The sequence below is a fragment of the Equus quagga genome, chromosome 13 (assembly GCF_021613505.1).
Source record: "Equus quagga isolate Etosha38 chromosome 13, UCLA_HA_Equagga_1.0, whole genome shotgun sequence".
Classification (NCBI taxonomy): Eukaryota; Metazoa; Chordata; class Mammalia; order Perissodactyla; family Equidae; genus Equus; species Equus quagga.
Window position 1 is genome coordinate 91,340,879 of NC_060279.1, and position 18,295 is coordinate 91,359,173.

The 18,295-nt window shown below is 49.1% G+C and overlaps 1 protein-coding gene across 1 annotated transcript in view; it reads right to left on the bottom strand.

Moving 5' to 3' along the window:
• Positions 1-11,915, bottom strand: part of ARHGAP35 (Rho GTPase activating protein 35) — a 76,681-nt gene extending 64,766 nt beyond the window's left edge. The window contains exons 1-2 of the mRNA XM_046682787.1: positions 11,731-11,915; positions 2,760-6,635 (exon numbers count right to left, since the gene is read on the bottom strand). Coding sequence (XP_046538743.1) covers positions 2,760-6,443 — 3,684 coding nt within the window. The 5' untranslated portion in view covers positions 6,444-6,635; positions 11,731-11,915. The remainder of the gene's footprint in view (positions 1-2,759; positions 6,636-11,730) is intronic.
• Positions 11,916-18,295: the final 6,380 nt, after the last annotated feature.

The following is an 18,295-nucleotide window of genomic DNA, read 5'->3' on the forward strand; positions in this document are numbered from 1 at the left end:
CCAGCATGCAGTAAGCTCAGTGTTTTACATGCCAAATCTTAACTCCATTTCTCACAACCGAATGAGAAAGGCATGAGGACAGGGCTACTACGGTCTCCCTCTGGCCAAAGGGACACGGAGAGGTGAACTGCAGGCCCAAAGTCCCAGGCAGGAGGTGGCAGGGCTGGGACTTGACTTTGGGTCCCTAATTCCCAGAGCCTGACCCCCTCCTTAACTGCCCCCAACGTGGGATTTCTGCTCTGCCCCACACAGCCCCTTGGGCAGACACTTATTGTCAGGAGCTGTGCAGGGCTGGCCAGAAGCGTCTGTGCCGCCTCCCCAGCGGTGTGTGGCATGCAGCAGGCACTAAGTGCGCTTTCCATTACCAACTGGCTCCCCCCTCACTTCAAATAAACACTGTATTGCTTTGTCATGCCAATAAAAATCAAAAGCCAAATTCCCCACGTAGGGGCTGGCTTGGCATTCCCTGCCGCATAGCATCTCGCTCTTCCAGTAAAACAAGTGTCAGTCCGTGTTCTCAGGGCAGCAGTTTAACAGAGGTCTGCCCCAGCCGGGAGGCGAACGAAGGCTGTGCTCATCTTTGCAGCATGAGGATGACAAAGCAGCTACCTCAACTCAAAGCCCCATCTTGCAGGGCAGGAAAAGACAACCCCACCTTTACGCACTCCTCTCAAAGGGCACTCCCGAGCTGACTTCTGGCACGCTACTGCTCTTGGGCCAGAGGTATCACCTTTGTTTGACTTGCAGGGTGTGGCCCCGTAAATGGGACAGACGGAAGCCGAGCCCTCCCTGCGTGCTGACCTGGCGGCCCTGGGTAAGGAGGCTCCGGGTTAGTGAGTGCCATGACCAGCAGGGCCAGCGCTCTCCCAGGCTCACGGCAACCAGCTCTTTTCTGCCGAGCCCACAACGTGTGTTCTGTCAAGCATGGCTTGTTTGAGAATGTGTTTTGAAAGCACTATTTTCAACAAGTATTAAAATGCAGTTGGAAGTCAGAAAAATTGTTATAATTCACAGTGTGCTTACTGTGCCGCCCTCTCAATTCCCAGGTGTGCAAACACCCCAAATCAGAAGACTGCCAGCATTCAGGGAAGCTCCGAGGCAGCCGTCTGCTTGGGGAGCGGAGGACGGAGAAAGAAAGTCACAGCGTTCAAAGCGTTGGATGTCAGGATCGCGCCACAGGAGGGCCTCGGGGAACACTGGGAGGGGGGCGAGGCTCCTGTCTGGCTTCCTGAACAGAACTGGGCCTGCCCACTCCAACCTTCAGAGAACGAGACACCAAAGGCAGATGAAGAAATCCAAGTGGAAAAGCAAACTGAGGGGAAACCAAGCCAGAGAAGATGCCCATGATATTTATTAACATTCAGCTCAGAGGGGAGGGGAAAACGATACCATCCTGCCCTTTCCAAAACTGCATGGCTAAGAACATTCTGGAAGCTCCAGTGGATGGTGACCGGGGAGCACGCTATGCTATCAGGGCACCAACGTGAATACATTTTCTTTGTGAGGGCCACGGCACCATGTTCCTCCATCTCCAAGGGCCCTCTTAGCTACTAAGAGCCGCAGCACTGGCATCCAGGTGCTATCTGACAACAGATGTCAGCTCCCCAAACAGCCTGGGCTCCAGATCCTTTTGATTGGGTCCGTCTCACAATAACACAAGCTTTTGGCAACCTCTCTTCCAAAGTCCCCTGAAATACTTTCAGACAAGCAACTTGACTTTCTGCCGTTTCATGGTAGGCAGAGGAGCGAAAGAACTCAGCACAGAGAAATCACTCTGTGTATCACAATGCTGACCAAGGGCTGGCATGTGACACAGCTCCATGGTGGCATCTCACCGCCGTGTCTTTCTCTGAAAAACAAATAGCATTTCCCCCCACTCTAAATGGGGGAAAAAGAAAAAGTCGGGAAATCTCTTCTCTCTCTCAAAGCCTTGGCCCAAGGGGACAGGGTGCTCTGCCCTGCACGCTGCAATCCTCACAAGACAGAGAGACTTCCTCTGCTGCTGCACGCGGGACTGCGGCCTCGACAGCTGACAGCAGGCCTGACACTCATGATCCATCCGGTCAGCTTTTTTCCTCCTCTCCCGCTCCCTGCCCCAACCGCGGTCCCTAAGCTAATCTGAGGCTCTCACGGATACGGCAGCGACTCACTTCCAGCACGGAGCTGGAGGGCGCTCCAACTTTACAAACATGACACAGATTCCTAACTCACAGTGGCAAGCTTCTTTCTCATTTATGTACCTGAAGACCCTTCACTGATTCGTGTGTACAAATGAAATCATCACCCGATCTTTCCTAACCCAAGATGCAGCAGCCCGTCTGGCTCAGCAACGGGCAGAGGGAGCAGTGAGGAGGTGTATGGATGAGATGTGTGTCCAGCAGGCAGCGACGGGGGCAGGCAATTTTGGATTCTGGTGTTTCAGTGAAGGAAGAGGCAGCATAACGTCACCGGCTTGGCTACCTGTCAGGTCCCTGACAGCTTCTACCCTCATTTTGGTAATTACCTAACTATTGCTTTGGACAAAGACAACTCAGGCCATCTGTCCAAGGTCCTTACTACTTCAGAGCCGCCAGTAGTAGCTGTCTGAGACCCTGTTTATCTTTCTAAGCTAAGTCAGACAAGGAGTAAACATATACACACACACGGCAGTTTTTCTACCAGAATAAGTTATCCTTGAACACCACCGTCCTCATCAGTCAGCTCTCGCCGAGACACTGTGCACGCCACTCCTATGACTCACTCCTAACCCGGCCTCTTACCTTAGTGTTCCTTCTCAAACTGCGGAGAATATTCCTCCTCCTCGGGTCCTCGTCTGTTTCATAGGGAATGACGGCATTGTCCCCTTTATAACCTTGGGATGCCTGATCCTCCTCCTTCTTCCGGATGGGCCCCAGCTCATCATTGCTCCCGACGCTGAAGCTGGTTCGGTAACTGGCGAACCTCCCCAGCCGGCTGCATCTCGTCCTGTACAGCACGGGCTTGCTCACGATGGACACCTTGCGGCCTCGCTCCAGGGAGCTGGTGTCCATTTCACTGTCGGAACCATTCCCACTGCCATTGGACTGAGCTTTGTTGATATTCCGAATGGTGATGATTTTGCCTTGGGTGCTGTCATGGGGCACTGAGTATATGTTCTCTTCTTCGTTCCTTGGCTTGACCACAGCATCCATGGGTTCGGCGTAATCAGAAGGATCAAACCCATCCGGAGGTAGCCAGGTGCTAGAAGACACAGACTTCCTCTGTCCATCTCGGTGGCCCTGGTCTAAGTAGGCCAGATCCCCCTTTGTAATTTCAAAGTGGACGGGAGGCTTTGGTTTGACGGGTGGAGGTACTTTGTTGTTCAGTTTGCTCTCGAAGTTGCTCATGATGAAAGACAGCCCGTCGTTGCCCTCCAGTTCCATGGAGAGCTTAGAGTGGTCTTTGGACAGAGAGGGCAGCGATGCGTCTTCCCGAAACAGGCTGTAAGAAGGGGGCTCGATGTCTTCTTCGGAATCCTGCAGGTTGGAGTTGCAGAGCGGCGAGCCCGCACGCGGGGAGTTGAACACCTCTTCCGTGGTGCTGCAGGCCTCGGCAGCGTTATCGTACATGTGAGTGGCTTCGATGATGTTCTTTTTGTCCACCACATCTTTAAAGAACGGGTGGAAGATGTCGAGCTTATGCTGGGGTTGGCTGCAGGGGATGCTTGTGAACCTTCCGTCAATTTCTTGAGCAATCTCCTCCCCCTCGGTCAGCTGTTCCCGACTTAAGTCATTATCCAGGACATCGATAGCGCCGTCAGTGAGTGCCACCAGCTGAATGGGGATAATATCCTGCACTTCACAGAGAAAGGCACGTAACATAGCCAGGGAGGCCTTACGTTTGGCTGAATAAAAAACAATGTACCCATGGACCAACCGGCTCTTTCTGATGCTAAACGAGGAATGGTACGAAAGAAGAGACAGTTCGATGCGCTTCTTGTGTGGTCCGATTGGCAGTTCAAGTAAAACAGAATTGCTGCTTCCACAATGGGAAGACTTGCAGGTTTGGGACTGAAGGACAGGAAGGAGCATGTCATCTGCACTAAAAGGATCTCCACACATCAGACACATGACAATCCGCAGGTCGGCATCAGCCAGGTCTTTGATGCTGGCGGTAGAAGTGACCAGGTTTAAGTTGCGCTTGGAGTCCAGGAGTCCTTTGAGAACTTGACTGATTTGCTTTTCGTTAATGTTGCGCCCATAACCGATGCCGGCAGCAGCAGGGTCGACAAAGACACACTGCAGTTTGCTGGCAATCTGCTGGCCTTGCTGTATTAAGCTGTGCAGGGTCTCTCCGCTGGTGTCTCCTCTCTTGTTAACCAAAATTAACGTCAGGGGGAGATGGACTAAATGATTATCTCGCCTGCCAAGAGTGGACTCTCTACTCTTCTCTATACTCTCCACCACGTAGGAGAGGGACTCCTTTGAATTGTAAAGGCAGAGACAGCCATGGGGCTGAAACGTTGGCGTCTGGAAAGAGTTCACAGGCAGCCTGACATTCCCCTCTATGGGCCTCAGGGAAAGCTCATACATTTTACCGTCTATCACATACTTGTCATCATTTGTACAAAGAGCTCGAATCTCATTGGCCAACTCGCGCGCGAGGCCATCTTTGCCCAAGATAACCAAGTTGATCCTATCAATGTTGGGGTCAGAGAGCGAGTTCTTCTGATTCCGGTCAGACGGTCGGATAAAGCGAGAAGTGACCAAGTGCTCAATCTTCGCATCCACACACGCGGGGCAGCTGGGGCACGTCTCCTTCGTGGGGTGGTACACGAAATGGATGTGCTTCAGAATAAGGGCGTCGCGCTCCGCCTGGAGCTTCTGCAGCGCTTTAAATCGCTGTTCCTCCCCCAGAACATCCTGAATGACACCCATCTTCTCCTTGCTGGGCTTCGCATCCAGCTCCAGCTCATAAAACAATTCCGAATACTCCAAAAGCAGCTCCTGAAACTCTTCCTTCGCTTTCTCTATAATTTGCTTTTGGTGTTTGCTGTAAATCTCCATGTACACAGGTTCTTCCAGCCACTGGTAGAAATCTTCATTCATTATAAAGCTCCGGGCCTCTTCCCAAGGCTTCCCAGGAGTTATGAAAGGAGAGGTCTCCAGGTTTTCTTTAAACGCCCTCCTCATCTCAGCCCTCTTCCTCTCGTTCCGCAGCTTCTCTAAGTGGGCTTCGTACAGCTGCTCAGCAGGGACGGTATCCATTAAGTCAAAGGGGATCCGCTCGTTCTCCATGTTGTCAATGTGGCTGGTGGCATCCCACGGCGTCTCTTCAAGCACGACGAACCACTTCAAGAACTCCGGCTTGGTCTCCAAGAGCTTTTTGGCTTTTATGCAGCTCAGGTGGTCTATCTCCTCTAGATTGGGTATGAGAGCTTCAAAAGCAAGCGGCAGGGCTGCCAGGTACAGCTTTCTCCGGCGCTCGATATGCTCGTGCTTGAGGCGGTGGATGTGCTGGAGAAAGAGCTTCTTGGCTTTCTGAGTCCCTTCCAGGTAGACATAGTCCTGGTACTCGGGCGAGGCCTGCATCTTTCGGCTGACACTGAGCCAGTTCTCATTGTGGTTCTTCACGATGCGACTCACCAGCCACTCATACTTGTCTTTTGCAGTGGCTATCTGCTGGCTCTGCTGCTTGAGAGCTTCAAAGTAAGGGATGATTTTTGTCTTTCCCCGACTTTTATCAATGAGTTGCACTAAGGTGCTAAAAGCCAAGTCCACGTTCACGTTGGATCTTGCTGAGGTCTCCACAACCTGGAGGTTCTTCTTGCTTAAGGCAAAAGTATGCGCATCTCTAATGTACCGCTCAACACCCTCATCACACTTGGTCAGGACCACCACTATGGGCTTTTTCGTTTTTGCAAGCTGATTGTAGAGATTGGAGACAAACTTGAGCTGATCATCAAAGTTCCTATTCATGCCCCTGCTAACGTCAATACCCAGAAGAAAACCATCAATCAGCAGCTTTCCATCCGGCATTTGCTTCTGCTCGAAGTCCTGCTCCAGCCCCAGCTGATCAGTGCAGAAGTACATGAGCTTCTCTGCTGAGGCGAGCTTGGTCGCAGCAGCTCTCTTGATATAGGGCTGCAGGGCCGTGCTTCGATGAGGTTGAAAAGTCTGATCATCGATGAACTCCGTCTGCTCCACAATGTGCATCTTACATTCCACACAATCCTCCAGGGAACGGCTAACTTCTCCCCAGTAGAGAAAGTGGTCATTATTGACCACTCGCCCGCCAAAGTCACTGGTGCTGAGCACCGAGGTGTGGTCCAAGTGAAACTCATCGGCGCTCGGGCGCACGAAGCGGTTGCACAGACAAGACTTCCCAATGCCACACTGGCCCTTCTCCTTCTCGGTCCCGGACAATCCCACCACACTGATGTTGTAGGTGGGAATGCGGACATCTTGCTTTCTTGCCATCATCATCGTCGACACATCCTGCCACTATCAGCCACTTCCAAGATCAGATTAGTGTTTTCCAGTGGACCCAATGGCTTCCCGACATTATCAGTGGGGGCCGGCTGCCCATGCAGCAAAATTGTGAGGTCCCGTAGTGCCTGTATACCAGGACGAGGTCAGTTTTTGCACTTCTCATCGCCAAATAGCCAACATTTCTTCCTAGATGGGAGGGAAAAAAGAAAACCCATCAGCATCATAATTTTGGAACCCAATTTTAATCACTGAACTATAGCAAAAATCAATTTTCTTATTCAATAAAAACTGAGAGTCAACATCGAATGTGAAAGGCCTTATGCTGAGTGAAGTTCTAAGAGCGCATAAGACCGACAGCTCTGTACCCCCAGAGGCACAAGATCTAACGGAGGAAGACACATGAGGAAGCACACTGCAGTGTGCTAAGTGCGAAAACAAGGGTTTGAGGGCTCCCTGGGAAAATGGCTGATTCCAGGACTAGCGCAGGGATGGTACGAGATGAGCCTGGAACATCTTGTTTTGCAAGAAAGGAAGGAAGTGTTCGGAAAAATGACAGGACATCTCATCTCCCAAGGACACAGGAGCCAGCCTGCAGGGGCTCCCACTGGTCAGATCCGGGACACCTGAAGCACCACAATGATTAAGGACAGTCATGAATTCTAAGTCACTGCCAAAGAACCGGAGTTCATGCTACTGGATCAGACAAGAAGCATCACTTGATGCTAAATGCAGGGGAAATTTTGATCAGGAGCAGGATATGTGCCTGGAATCGAGGTGTCTCCTGATAGAGCTTATTAGTTGCAAAGGGAAGGAATGCCCTCCCCCCAACTAATTCTACAGTGGAGAAATCGGGCAACACTCTGCCTGGGCGATGAAACTCATCACCACCGGAGGGCCAGAAAGACCTCCCGGGCCTCCAGATGGGAGCCCCCGGGAGCACGCAACAGCACTATGCAGCGTGACAGCCTAGAACGCAGGGCCTCAACCTAGCACAAGGAAACAGCAGACAGACACAAAACGAGCACGAGTCTATTAAGAAGGGGGCTTGGGGGACTCCGTACTTTAAAAAAAAAATCACTGTCATAATAGACAAAGAATGGCTATGTAAATATTCCAGACTAAAGGAGGCTAAAGAGACGTCATAACTAAATGCAATTATCTGAGCCCAGACTGAATTCTGTGCCAGAGCTGGGGGGCAGGAGGGGGCCTAAACGGGACATTATCACATCAATTAACACCACTGGACTATGAACAGAATACCAGATCAAAGTATTTTGTTAATGTGAATTTATGAAGTTGATACCTATCACGTGAGAGAATAGCCCTAGTCTTAGGAAATACGCACTGAAGTATTTTGAGGAAGATCATAACGTACGTGACTAGTCCAGAAAAAAAATTATACATATTGGGAAATAATAAGAATGCAAATGAGGCAAAATGTTAACAATAGGTGAATCTAGGTCAAGTGCACAGACTATTCCTTTGTCCTATTTTAATTTTTGTGACTTTCTATAAGTTTGTAATTATTTCCCAATAAAAAGTTTTTTTAAAGGGTGCGAATATGGAGTGGTTTCCCTGACAGGAACACAGGCTCTGTCTGTGAGGGTAAGGCCCACCCTGTCTGGTTCTCTTCTGTGTCCTCAAGCCTAGGACACAGGGCTTCACACAAATCTTTCCTGACGGGGTGAATAAATGGATGACTCTTAGAGCACATTAAAGAGTCCCCAAACCCAGCCTTTTAGATTTAGGAAAGCCTTTCTGAAGGAACTGCTGTCTCAGGTGAGACCTGCAGTGGAGACAGTGAAACGTGCAGACCCCTCTCTCCCCAGGGAAAGCACGGCCCCCGGGGAACCAGCTGGAGGAAAGTGCGCTCGGGGAGGAGAGGGGCAACCACGTTCAGCGCTGGGACTCCTTCCCTCCTGAAGGCTGTGGGAAACCACAGAAGGTGGCTGCCGAGTGGCACTTTAAAGGACCTAAAGTTTGAATCGCTGAAGCAATGAAACGTTACGACGTCTTACAAAGTCTGCGGCAACTTTCCAGCTGAAATAAGGACAGTATGGAGTCTTTGCCTCTACATAAATGGTCTTCTGGCTACCGTTGTTTACACGGCACTGCCGTCTGCGCGCGCGTACACACGACTGCGCAACTGCTGAGCCTGGGGCCAAAGGAACAGTCTCCTGAAATACTCCCGAAGAGGAGAATCTAAAATACGTGAACGGAGCAATTTTGCTCTGATTTCACTTATGCCTGGTAGGAACCGGCATTTCCACAACCTTAATATGTCATCGTGGCCCGTCTCACAAGAAACGCCACAGGAAGTCAGCCCACCACCCGTTACGCTAACTGAGATGAGGGCAGAACGCAGAGGGAAGCACAGCTGTCCCCTATGATAACCTCAGAAGGTCACAGGCCTTTCCCAAACATCCATATCTTCCTTTGATAACCCAGAAAGCCAAACCCTCTACGGAAACAAAGACTGGTATGCAAAAATTGTCTGACCATTTTCAAAAGAGAAATCGGGATGATTGTCAGCAACGACTCCAGACAACCTAAGGGCTCACGGCCAGGGAGGGAGCTCGGCCTCCAGCTTACCCAGGGGACACAGGGGGACTGCTCCCCAAGCAAAACCATAAGATGCTTCTGAATATCTAAAGCGTGTTTACACACGTAAGAGGTGAGAGACCTGCAAAGGGAAGCTCTGTACCAAACCCAAGTGCTCTTGCACGCTGCTCTGTAGCACACGTCTACGATGGTGTCTCCGTCCCTGAGGAGGCCAGAGTTGAACAGAGCAGCAGGGAGGAGGGGTGAGGAAGTCGAGGTGCTCCCAGGACAGAGCCCTCCCTAGCCATCCTCATCACGGAGCCTGGCAGGACTCAAGGCCACCACTCAACCAATCGTGAAATGCAATTTGGCAATGTGACGCCTACTTCAAGTGACCGCTGCCTGCGCCGGCCATCACCCCACTTCTCTGTACAGTGGGTCCAACGATCTCTCTCCACAGAGATCGCAGGAAGCCAAAACACTAACCTGCTCTTAACCCTCAAGAACTAAAGACAGCCACTCCATTCTGAACTAAACTCAAATGTACTCCCATTCGACAGCTCGCTGCAGTGCGGTTTGTAAATGGCGTGGCATCCTATTCAGTCCACTCACGTCAGAGTCTCGGTCACCTGAAGGACGCTAAGGAGAGAAAGCAACACTCAACTCTCAAGAACACAGCAACGGGGGCTAGCCCGGTGGCCGAGTGGTTAAGTTTGCCCACTCCGCTGCAGGCGGCCCAGTGTTTCGTTGGTTCGAATCCTGGGTGCGGACATGGCACTGCTCATCAAACCACGCTGAGGCAGCGCCCCACATGCCACAACTAGAAGGACCCACAACGAAGAATATACAACTAGGTACCGGGGGGCTTTGGGGAGAAAAAGGAAAAAATAAAATCTTTAAAAAAAAAAAAAGAACACAACAACAGACATTCAAAGCCAATGCCTCGAACCGACTAAATTAAACAGCTAGGAAGACGAGCACTGGCAGGCCCGGGAGGGGCTGATCCTCGGACACCTGGAGACCTCCATTGCTAGAACCTAACAGGCTCCCTGGAATAAGCACGCTCGCTTACACGGCTGTCTCTGATGTCTGGATAATACAGTTCTGCTAGTTCCTCAATTGGACTGAATTACATGGTAAACAAAGACTGTTCGAAATCTAAAAACGTCTCCAACACTTGCTTTAAAGGAAATAAGCTTAAGTGCTTGATCACAAACACGTTGGACTTTTCTAAGAGGTGGGTAAAAAAAACTAGCTGAGTCACTAAATTGAATGATCTGAAGGCCACAAAGAACCAGAAAGTAGAAGACAGGGCATGTCCAAGACTTTGCAATATCTTTAGTTCAAATGTGATGGAACCAGCACTCTGAGTGGGCAACTCAGCTAATCACACAGCAAAATCTGAATTTCCATTCTAAGAATTGGCCAATACTACTCCTTTGAAAACAGAAAAGTTAGAGAAAAGAGGGGAAAAAGTATTCCTTAAAATAGTCAACTCCTTTTATCCTTGAGCTTTACAGAGCTACCTGTATTAAAAAAGAAAAACACAGAACCTAACATTTAGTTAGTTGTGCAGAGTAAGTCAACTACTTCAGAAAGGCAAACCCTTCAGGAGTATTTTCAATGCTCTGCCTGAAACATATGGTGTACCAAAACACAACGCAAACACCTGAGCGCTTGTTTGGAACCTGTCACCAGGCTTCCGGAGTTGTTCGCGTGACCTGTTTACCAAGACACCAGCTCCCCACAGGAGCGCCACAACTGGAAGGCAGGAGGAGGGCGTTTTCTGTTTAACAGCTCCACGGGACACCCAGGGCAAGAAGTGGTGACGTGCCCAAGATGGTGCACATTTCACAGGACACAGAAACGCCCCTGTGACCCAGCATTACTATGACTGCTCGAGTTCAGGGTCAACAGCTTCACCCTCCCATCCTGCAGCCTCGAGCCACGCCCCCAGCAGGAAATGGCTCTGGACTGTGGGATCTGGAATGCCCTGTAGACACAAATGTCACCATTATCATAACCAAAACTACCATCTCTACCTATGAGAATAGCCAAGCAATTCTGAAAATGCATTTAGTTTCAAACAACCATATACAGAACACCACCCAACCAATAATATTATATCATATAATCATAGAACAAGAAAATAATTTCATAGGGAGCTGCTAGCAAAGGAAGTAAAATACTTGCTAACATAATTTGTCTTAACCTCAGTAGGGGAAAGGAATGGCAATAAGCATGGTAACTGACGGAACGCACAGAGCATTTTCTAAGCCTCCTTGATACCGCGTACTTCTCCCCACCTTGCGTTTCTGAATGGGTTTTCAAAGCTATGACACACACGAGCAGCTGGTGGGAATGCCGCGCTCTCATGAGGCACACGATCAGACTCACAGCTGCAGGGGGAAAGGATGGGCACAGGCCGGGAGGGAACTGGGAACATTCTCCCTGTAAGAGAGACTCCCACAGGAGAATTCCCTAGAGGAATTCACTTTCTAAATGAGCCAGGAAAGATGGGATAAAACAGCCCCAGTAAGAAGAGGACGCTTCTCTGTGGTCTACTGAACCACTGAATTTAAACGAAATATTCTTTAAAAATCCAACGTTTCCATTTTCATATTAATAAATGTTAAAGTATATGTTCTTAAGGTGTTTGTTTTTCCTTTAAAAACTAGACAAATCAGAGAAGAAAAGTTGGAAGTGAAGTCCAAGGTCCTTATCCGTCCAATTCATTCACCTGTGAATCCCGGTGACTTTACAGAACCTTAGTCAGGCGCACACAGGACACGCCGGGGCACTTGGCTGTGGGAGGAACTGCAATCTTTACGAAGCTGACTGATGCAGGATGAGTCCTCACTTCCTCTGCGCGATTCTGGTGGAATGTGCAGCAATACGGCCCTGATTCTGCTCATCTCTACCGCGCGAGAAGAGTCTGAGGAAACAAGCGTGTCAAACTCAGCAAGCACAACACAGCGCTTCTCGTGCCAGAGAGAGAGACAGGCAGGGACCTGATGGCCCAGCCACAGAGCAGCGGACCTCTCTCCTTCCTTCATAGCCTCTCAGAGGAGCTAGCCATTTTGGCACTACTCTAGTCTCTAATCTTTACAACTGAGAACTGACCTGTCCATCAACCAAATCAAATATGTATTTATAGAGCTAAGACAACGTAATGAAACAGGAAAAAATAGGGCTCTGTCCTTGCTGATGACAATCTTAATTTATTTGAGACAATATTTTTACTTAAAAAATAACTAAGCCACAGGACAATAAATGGCATAGACCATTACCCGGGATCGAGAGAAAGGAAGAGGAGACCATTTATATCTGGGGAGGCTGGGGAAGGGGTCAGAGCGGAATTAAATTCAAACTGGTTCATAAAAGACCGGCAGGGTTTGGAGAGATGGCCCAGGCATTCCAAAGACGTGAAAGGGTATGAACAATGGAGACCAAAATGGAAAAGCACCAGCTGCGTGTGGGGACGGACTGACTGGACCAGAATTCCCACGCATGCGAGGTGGAATACAAGAAGGGCAGCTGGGCCCAGACTATGAATACAGGGCATTCTTACCTGTGAGGATCTCAGAGGAACGGAATCTCTTATCCCACCATCGTTATTCACTGGTTATAACACTGTCGCTTCAACTCCTTAGCCACCAAACTGACTAAGGAGTTGATCATTTTACACAAAAGAAAGCTCTATTTGATTGTGGCAATTATATTTCTACCTATCAGTCCAATGCAAATTCAAATAATAAATGGGGAAGGGGGCAGAAAACCGTGCATTTACAAAGGAAGCAAAGAGCAAACATTTGTCCAGGACGTTCCCGCTGGTTGCTCCCACTAGTACAGGCTCCACACACCTCCTCCTGTTCAGTGTAGGAGGGAGGAGTTCCTCAGATCACGGAATCTCACTATGTCCCCAGGCTCGGGGGACAGGAAATCTCTGAAATGGGTCATCTGGATCTTTGGAAAGACTGAGGTAAGTGTTTAACCATCTGGTCTTGAAACATGTTCTCTCCTGCAACAGGCAGGCTATTCTTGGACCCCGGCTCTGCGTCTGCACTCAGCTTTCACCATACCCTCTGCAAACTCCATGGGCGGCGCTCTCCAGAGCCCAGCGAGGACAACAGGGGCATCAAAGACAGTGTGTGAGGGCTGATACCTCAGATGTCTGATTTGAAAATAACCTGGCCTCAAGTTAATTTTTAAAAGAGCAGTTATGAAAGATTCTGTGCCGTCCCATCTATAATTTTCGCAAATGTCCCTTCCTGTTCCTCTTGACTCCTTTTTTCCCCAAGCCCTGGTGAAGGGACCTCTGAATTCCCGGGTAGGAAAGACAGAACTATGCTGCTGTTCCACCATCCTAGGTGGCCCATCTGTCACCCTGACAAGTTCTCGCACATTGAGGAGGGCAGAACTCCACAAGCCAGTCCCACAGAAACCAAATTTCTAAGCCGAGTTATCCACAGGATGAGATCGAATTCCCCGTGATGGATGAAGGGGCCGCTTCCAGCAGAGGCACTGCCTTAAACTCCTCCTCAGCCGCTTTCCGCCAGGCAGCTCTGGACTTCTGACCAAGCCAGCGGATCACAGCAACTCGAGACCAAGCAGACCAACGGCTGAGCACTCTTCTCACTGACGCAGCCCCATTCCCTGGGTTACCTATCCAAAGAAAGCGACGACAAAACAGGATTTCTGATAAGCTGTAAAAATACTCAGTGCCAAAGGAGAGACACAAACACGCCCGAGTCTCACCTGTCAATCTCCTGGTTCAGACCAGTTTTACAGTGATTTCTGAAATGGTAAAGAAAACCCACACAATGATTTAAGCAGTTGCTTCTGAGCACTTAGGATCTATTCAGATTTTTTTTAACTTCTCAGTAGAAAAGAGGTTATTTTTGAAAGAGGGTTCTCCATCAAATTTCTCTGAATATGGAGGAAGAGTGGAGGTACCATCCAGGCAAAAGTGCCTCGCAAACAGACACCAGTGCTGAAGAAACAGGCATATCTGTCAATTGGGAAAAACGGGTGAGCTTATTTCCAAGTCCAACAGTAAGCCTTGCCATTCTATTCCCCTGATGGCATCTGAGGCGACAGGAGGATTTCAGCCCGTCACTTCTAATTGTTCCTCACTACTCGTTTGCATTCTTCTATAAATTGCCAGTTCTAAAACAGGCTACCGCAAGTAATAAAAGCTATCCCACATGCACAAACTTTTAAAAAAAGAACGGCTGGCTTTATCTTATTTAAAGCACCTGTACTGAAGATAAGACCAGTGGTCACACGGAAACAGAATAAACAGAGCCAACTTCTAAATCCAGCAAATTTTAGTAGGGAACAATCTGTATCCATAGATTAAAGAACTAATTTAGGACTCACACGAGCAAAATCAATACTCATACTCCTCTCTTCCCTTTTCTGGCCTCCACAATTACTCACATACTTGTCTTGTTTCAAATGAAGTTACAAACTGAGGTCTGAGAGCGATGAAACAGTGACAGAAGACAGAACCCGGGCAGGGGCCCGAAATCCCCAAAATTGTGCTCTAGGCTCAATTAACCATATTTGAAAATCTTTTAAATCGAGGAGTTTATCTCTGTCTTCTTCAAGAGATGAATATATGAGTTAATATGTTTAAAACTGGATTTTTCTGAATGAAAAAATGATATATGCATGCACTATTAAAAGTTGATATGAAAAATACTATTTCTTATTCAAATATTTATCACCTCAGTGTTTGAAAGGCACATTTCAGGTTCCTACTCTGAGGCCAGGAGAGGAGACATGATAGAAAAGGACACAGTCCTCTATTCCTTGATGGGTTGGTTACACAGGTATTCGCTTCTCAACTGTTCATACGTACATGTTTTACACTCTTTTCTCTATAGTTGTTTAAAAGGGGACAATTCAGAGAAATGAGGAAATGCAAGTTCACAGAGCCAGCAAGTCGAGCTGGGCCGTGAGCCTGGCCTCTCTCAAGCACTGCGGTCCATGTCCCCTTCTACTCTAGGCCTCTGCTGGGGTCCTGGCGAACAGGTGACCCTTATCCCCGAGGCAGCGAGCAAGAGGAAATGCTGAGGGGCAGGAACCTGGAGGGCCCAGGTGGCAATGACGGTTCCTCAGGGCCACGGGGAAGGCTGAACAGGTGGCACATGAGACCTTCCAGCCTTAAAACAGAGCAACTCAATTTGACCTGTTTTATATGGTGGGAGCCCACAGAAAAAGAAATTTTCTTAAGTTCTATCGTTTTTTTAAAAAGCTCAAAAAACTTCACAGTTCGAAAAGCCATTTAACAATCAGACATTTGGCGGTCTCAATTCCAAGATTTTGCCCAGAGCTAAGAGTTAAAAAGAGCCCCCAATCGGGGCTGGCCCCGTGGCCGAGTGGTTAAGTTCGTGCACTCCGCAGCAGGCGGCCCAGTGTTTCGTTGGTTCGAATCCTGGGCGCGGACATGGCACTGCTCATCAGACCACGCTGAGGCAGCGTCCCACATGCCACAACTAGAAGAACCCACAACGAAGAATATGCAACTATGTACTGGGGGGCTTTGGGGAGAAAAAGGAAAAAGTAAAATCATTAAAAAAAAAAAAAAAGAGCCCCCAATCTGTCCCCACCCCCATCTTCCCCCCTTTCATTCGGGAAACGGCCCGGATGAGGGACTACTGAGACAGAGGGAAAGAGCTCCGCTCACGAAGAGCCGGGGCGGGAACCCAGCGGGCCCTCGGCCCAGCCACGCTGGGAGCCGCCCGCATACTCCGAGGGCCCCAGGCGGCCGGGCAGGACTGGCAAGGACTCCCAAAGCACCTGCACGCTGGCCCTCGGGAGCCGCTTCCCTGGAAGGCCACCGCAGCCTGCGCGTAAGAAGCACGGGGAAAGCACGTGCTCCCGGGGAAAGGCCGCCACAGAGGTTGGGGGAGCCGCCCAGGGAGGGCCCTGCCAGGGCCGCCTTTGTCACTGAGCGGGCGCACAGGAAGCACCTTCCAACTGTGCTCAGGGCCGTCATTTCCTCCCTAGACTGAAACCCAGGACCCTGCATCTCACTGTCAAGGGAGCCTGCCAAGGGGAAAGGGCAGACAAATAAGCAGCAAAATCTGAAGAAAACTGGCTGATCTGAGAAAATTCCTAAAATTCTTCTTGGGATTAACAACTAAAAGGACTTCCGATGAACTGCTCTGTGTCTCTAAATCAAAGTCCCTTGAAGGCAGGAGCGGGGAGAGCCGTGGAGCCCGGAGGAGCAGGGAAGCCAGCCACAGCAGCAGCTGTCACACCCGCGCCGGGGCACACCTCTCTGCCAGCCCACTCCCACCCGGGCTGGGTCTGCGCACCACTCTCTGCCGCGCATGCGTGTGTGGAGACAAGAAGACTGACTGAGACCTTAGAATCAAAATGACCAGGAAGGGACGAGAAAGAGGGACAGGGACAGTCGGCCAGTACCATCTATCACCAATGCAACCTCCACGTCTCCTCACACGTGTACTTTCACGAACTTGCGCTGTATGTTCTATATAGCACCTATCGATCACCTACTACTTCAAGACAAATTTCAAACTAGCACAATAACACACCCTGGAAAGGGAACAGGTCAGTGGGGAAGAACCAGAGGGAAGGGGGAGGGGGTGGGCGAATGGGGTAAAGGGCACATAATATACATGGTGACGGATAAAAACGAGACTATCAGTGGTGAGCATGATGCAGTCTATACCGAAGCTGATATGTAATAATGTACACTGGAAATTACACAATGTTATAAACCAATATGACCTCAATAAAAAACAAAAACAAACATGTCCTGTTGGGAAGTCCAAAAATAACTAAGAAAACACTTGTGATCATATAAGGAATTTAAAAAGTGAGATTTTCTATAAAATGCTAGATTCATGATTTTCCCTTAGATAACAGACCAGAATAGTAACCAGTTCCTCCTTATCAACCACAATTCCTTGGGAGTCCTTGGCCAGTAATTTTCACGAAGATCACTCAGTCACCTTTTATCACTACTTCAGCCCTCAGACTTAAGAAGGAAAACAGGTCCAGCCTACTCTTCCGTGACAGCTGTCCTATCTACCAGAGGAAACCACCTTGACCTCATGTATTCGGCTGCTATTCACAAAACCATGTCTCTGAGTTCAAATGATCAAAAATATACTCACACTAGGTGATAACATACCTTTCTCAGTTACATATGCACAGAATGCCCGCACTGTTTCATCCCAACATAAACCCACTGAGTGTTCCCTTCTGGTGACCTCACTCCTCACTCCCCAGGTGACACATGGCCCTGGGAACACATCGCAGCTACTTTCTTTTGAAAAGTCTTAAAATCAATGTACAACAAATAGCTCCTGCTGATTTCTAACTCACTTTAGAGAGAATGAAACAGAAAAATATACCACCATTATAAAACCTTATCAGCAGACTGACTGTGGCCACCCACAGCATCGACTACGTTAAAACCTTAAATGAACCTTAAATGAACACTTTTATCAGGTGGCTAACGTGACGACCAGTCTGCAAAAGGAACAGAGGATCTGGTGGTGAACAGAGGTGACTCCACCCAGCCCCTTCACCTCTGCACAGACCCCCCCACCTCCTCAGACCACTCACCCACTCCTGCATCTGTCTGTTCTTGCGACTTTCTGCTCAGAAACCCCACGTGTAAGACAGCCTGTCAGGGTCTCAATTTTGCTGTCCACAACAAGACGATCCTTCTGGCTACCAGCGCGCCTTAAGAGCACAGGGGTCAGCACGGTAACTTGCTTGTACACAAACACCCATCAAAAGCACCGACCCTTTTCTTGATTAAGTATGGCCTGGGTCACACCTGGGCCAAGAGATGATACGTTCCTGAGCCCTTCCAGCCCAATGAAGAATCGTACACAGTAGAATAATGTGGGGTTTCTCTGGGTTTTTCTTGGGGGGGGGGTAGTTATATTGTAATAACTTGTCAGTCCGTGAATTCATATATCCTTCAACTGTCTTATTTAAAACATTAGAGTGGGCCATTTCAAAGATGACGATTAAAATCTATGTATCATGGCTTGTCAAATTTTGTAATTACGTGAGTTCAAAAAGCTCAGGCTACCTAACTCCATTCTCCATACTGACTATGTAACAGGAAGCTCAGCTCAACCAGCTGAGTCACGAGAGCTCAAAGCCCAGTCAGGAGCAAATCCAAAGCAATCAAGAGCAACCAGGAGCGTGAAAGCCGTATGTCCACATTCCACACTGCTCAGGCAGCAGTGAGAAGATGGCAGGACGGGGCCAGAATGTTCCATACAGCTTCTCACACCTCTGCTCCATTC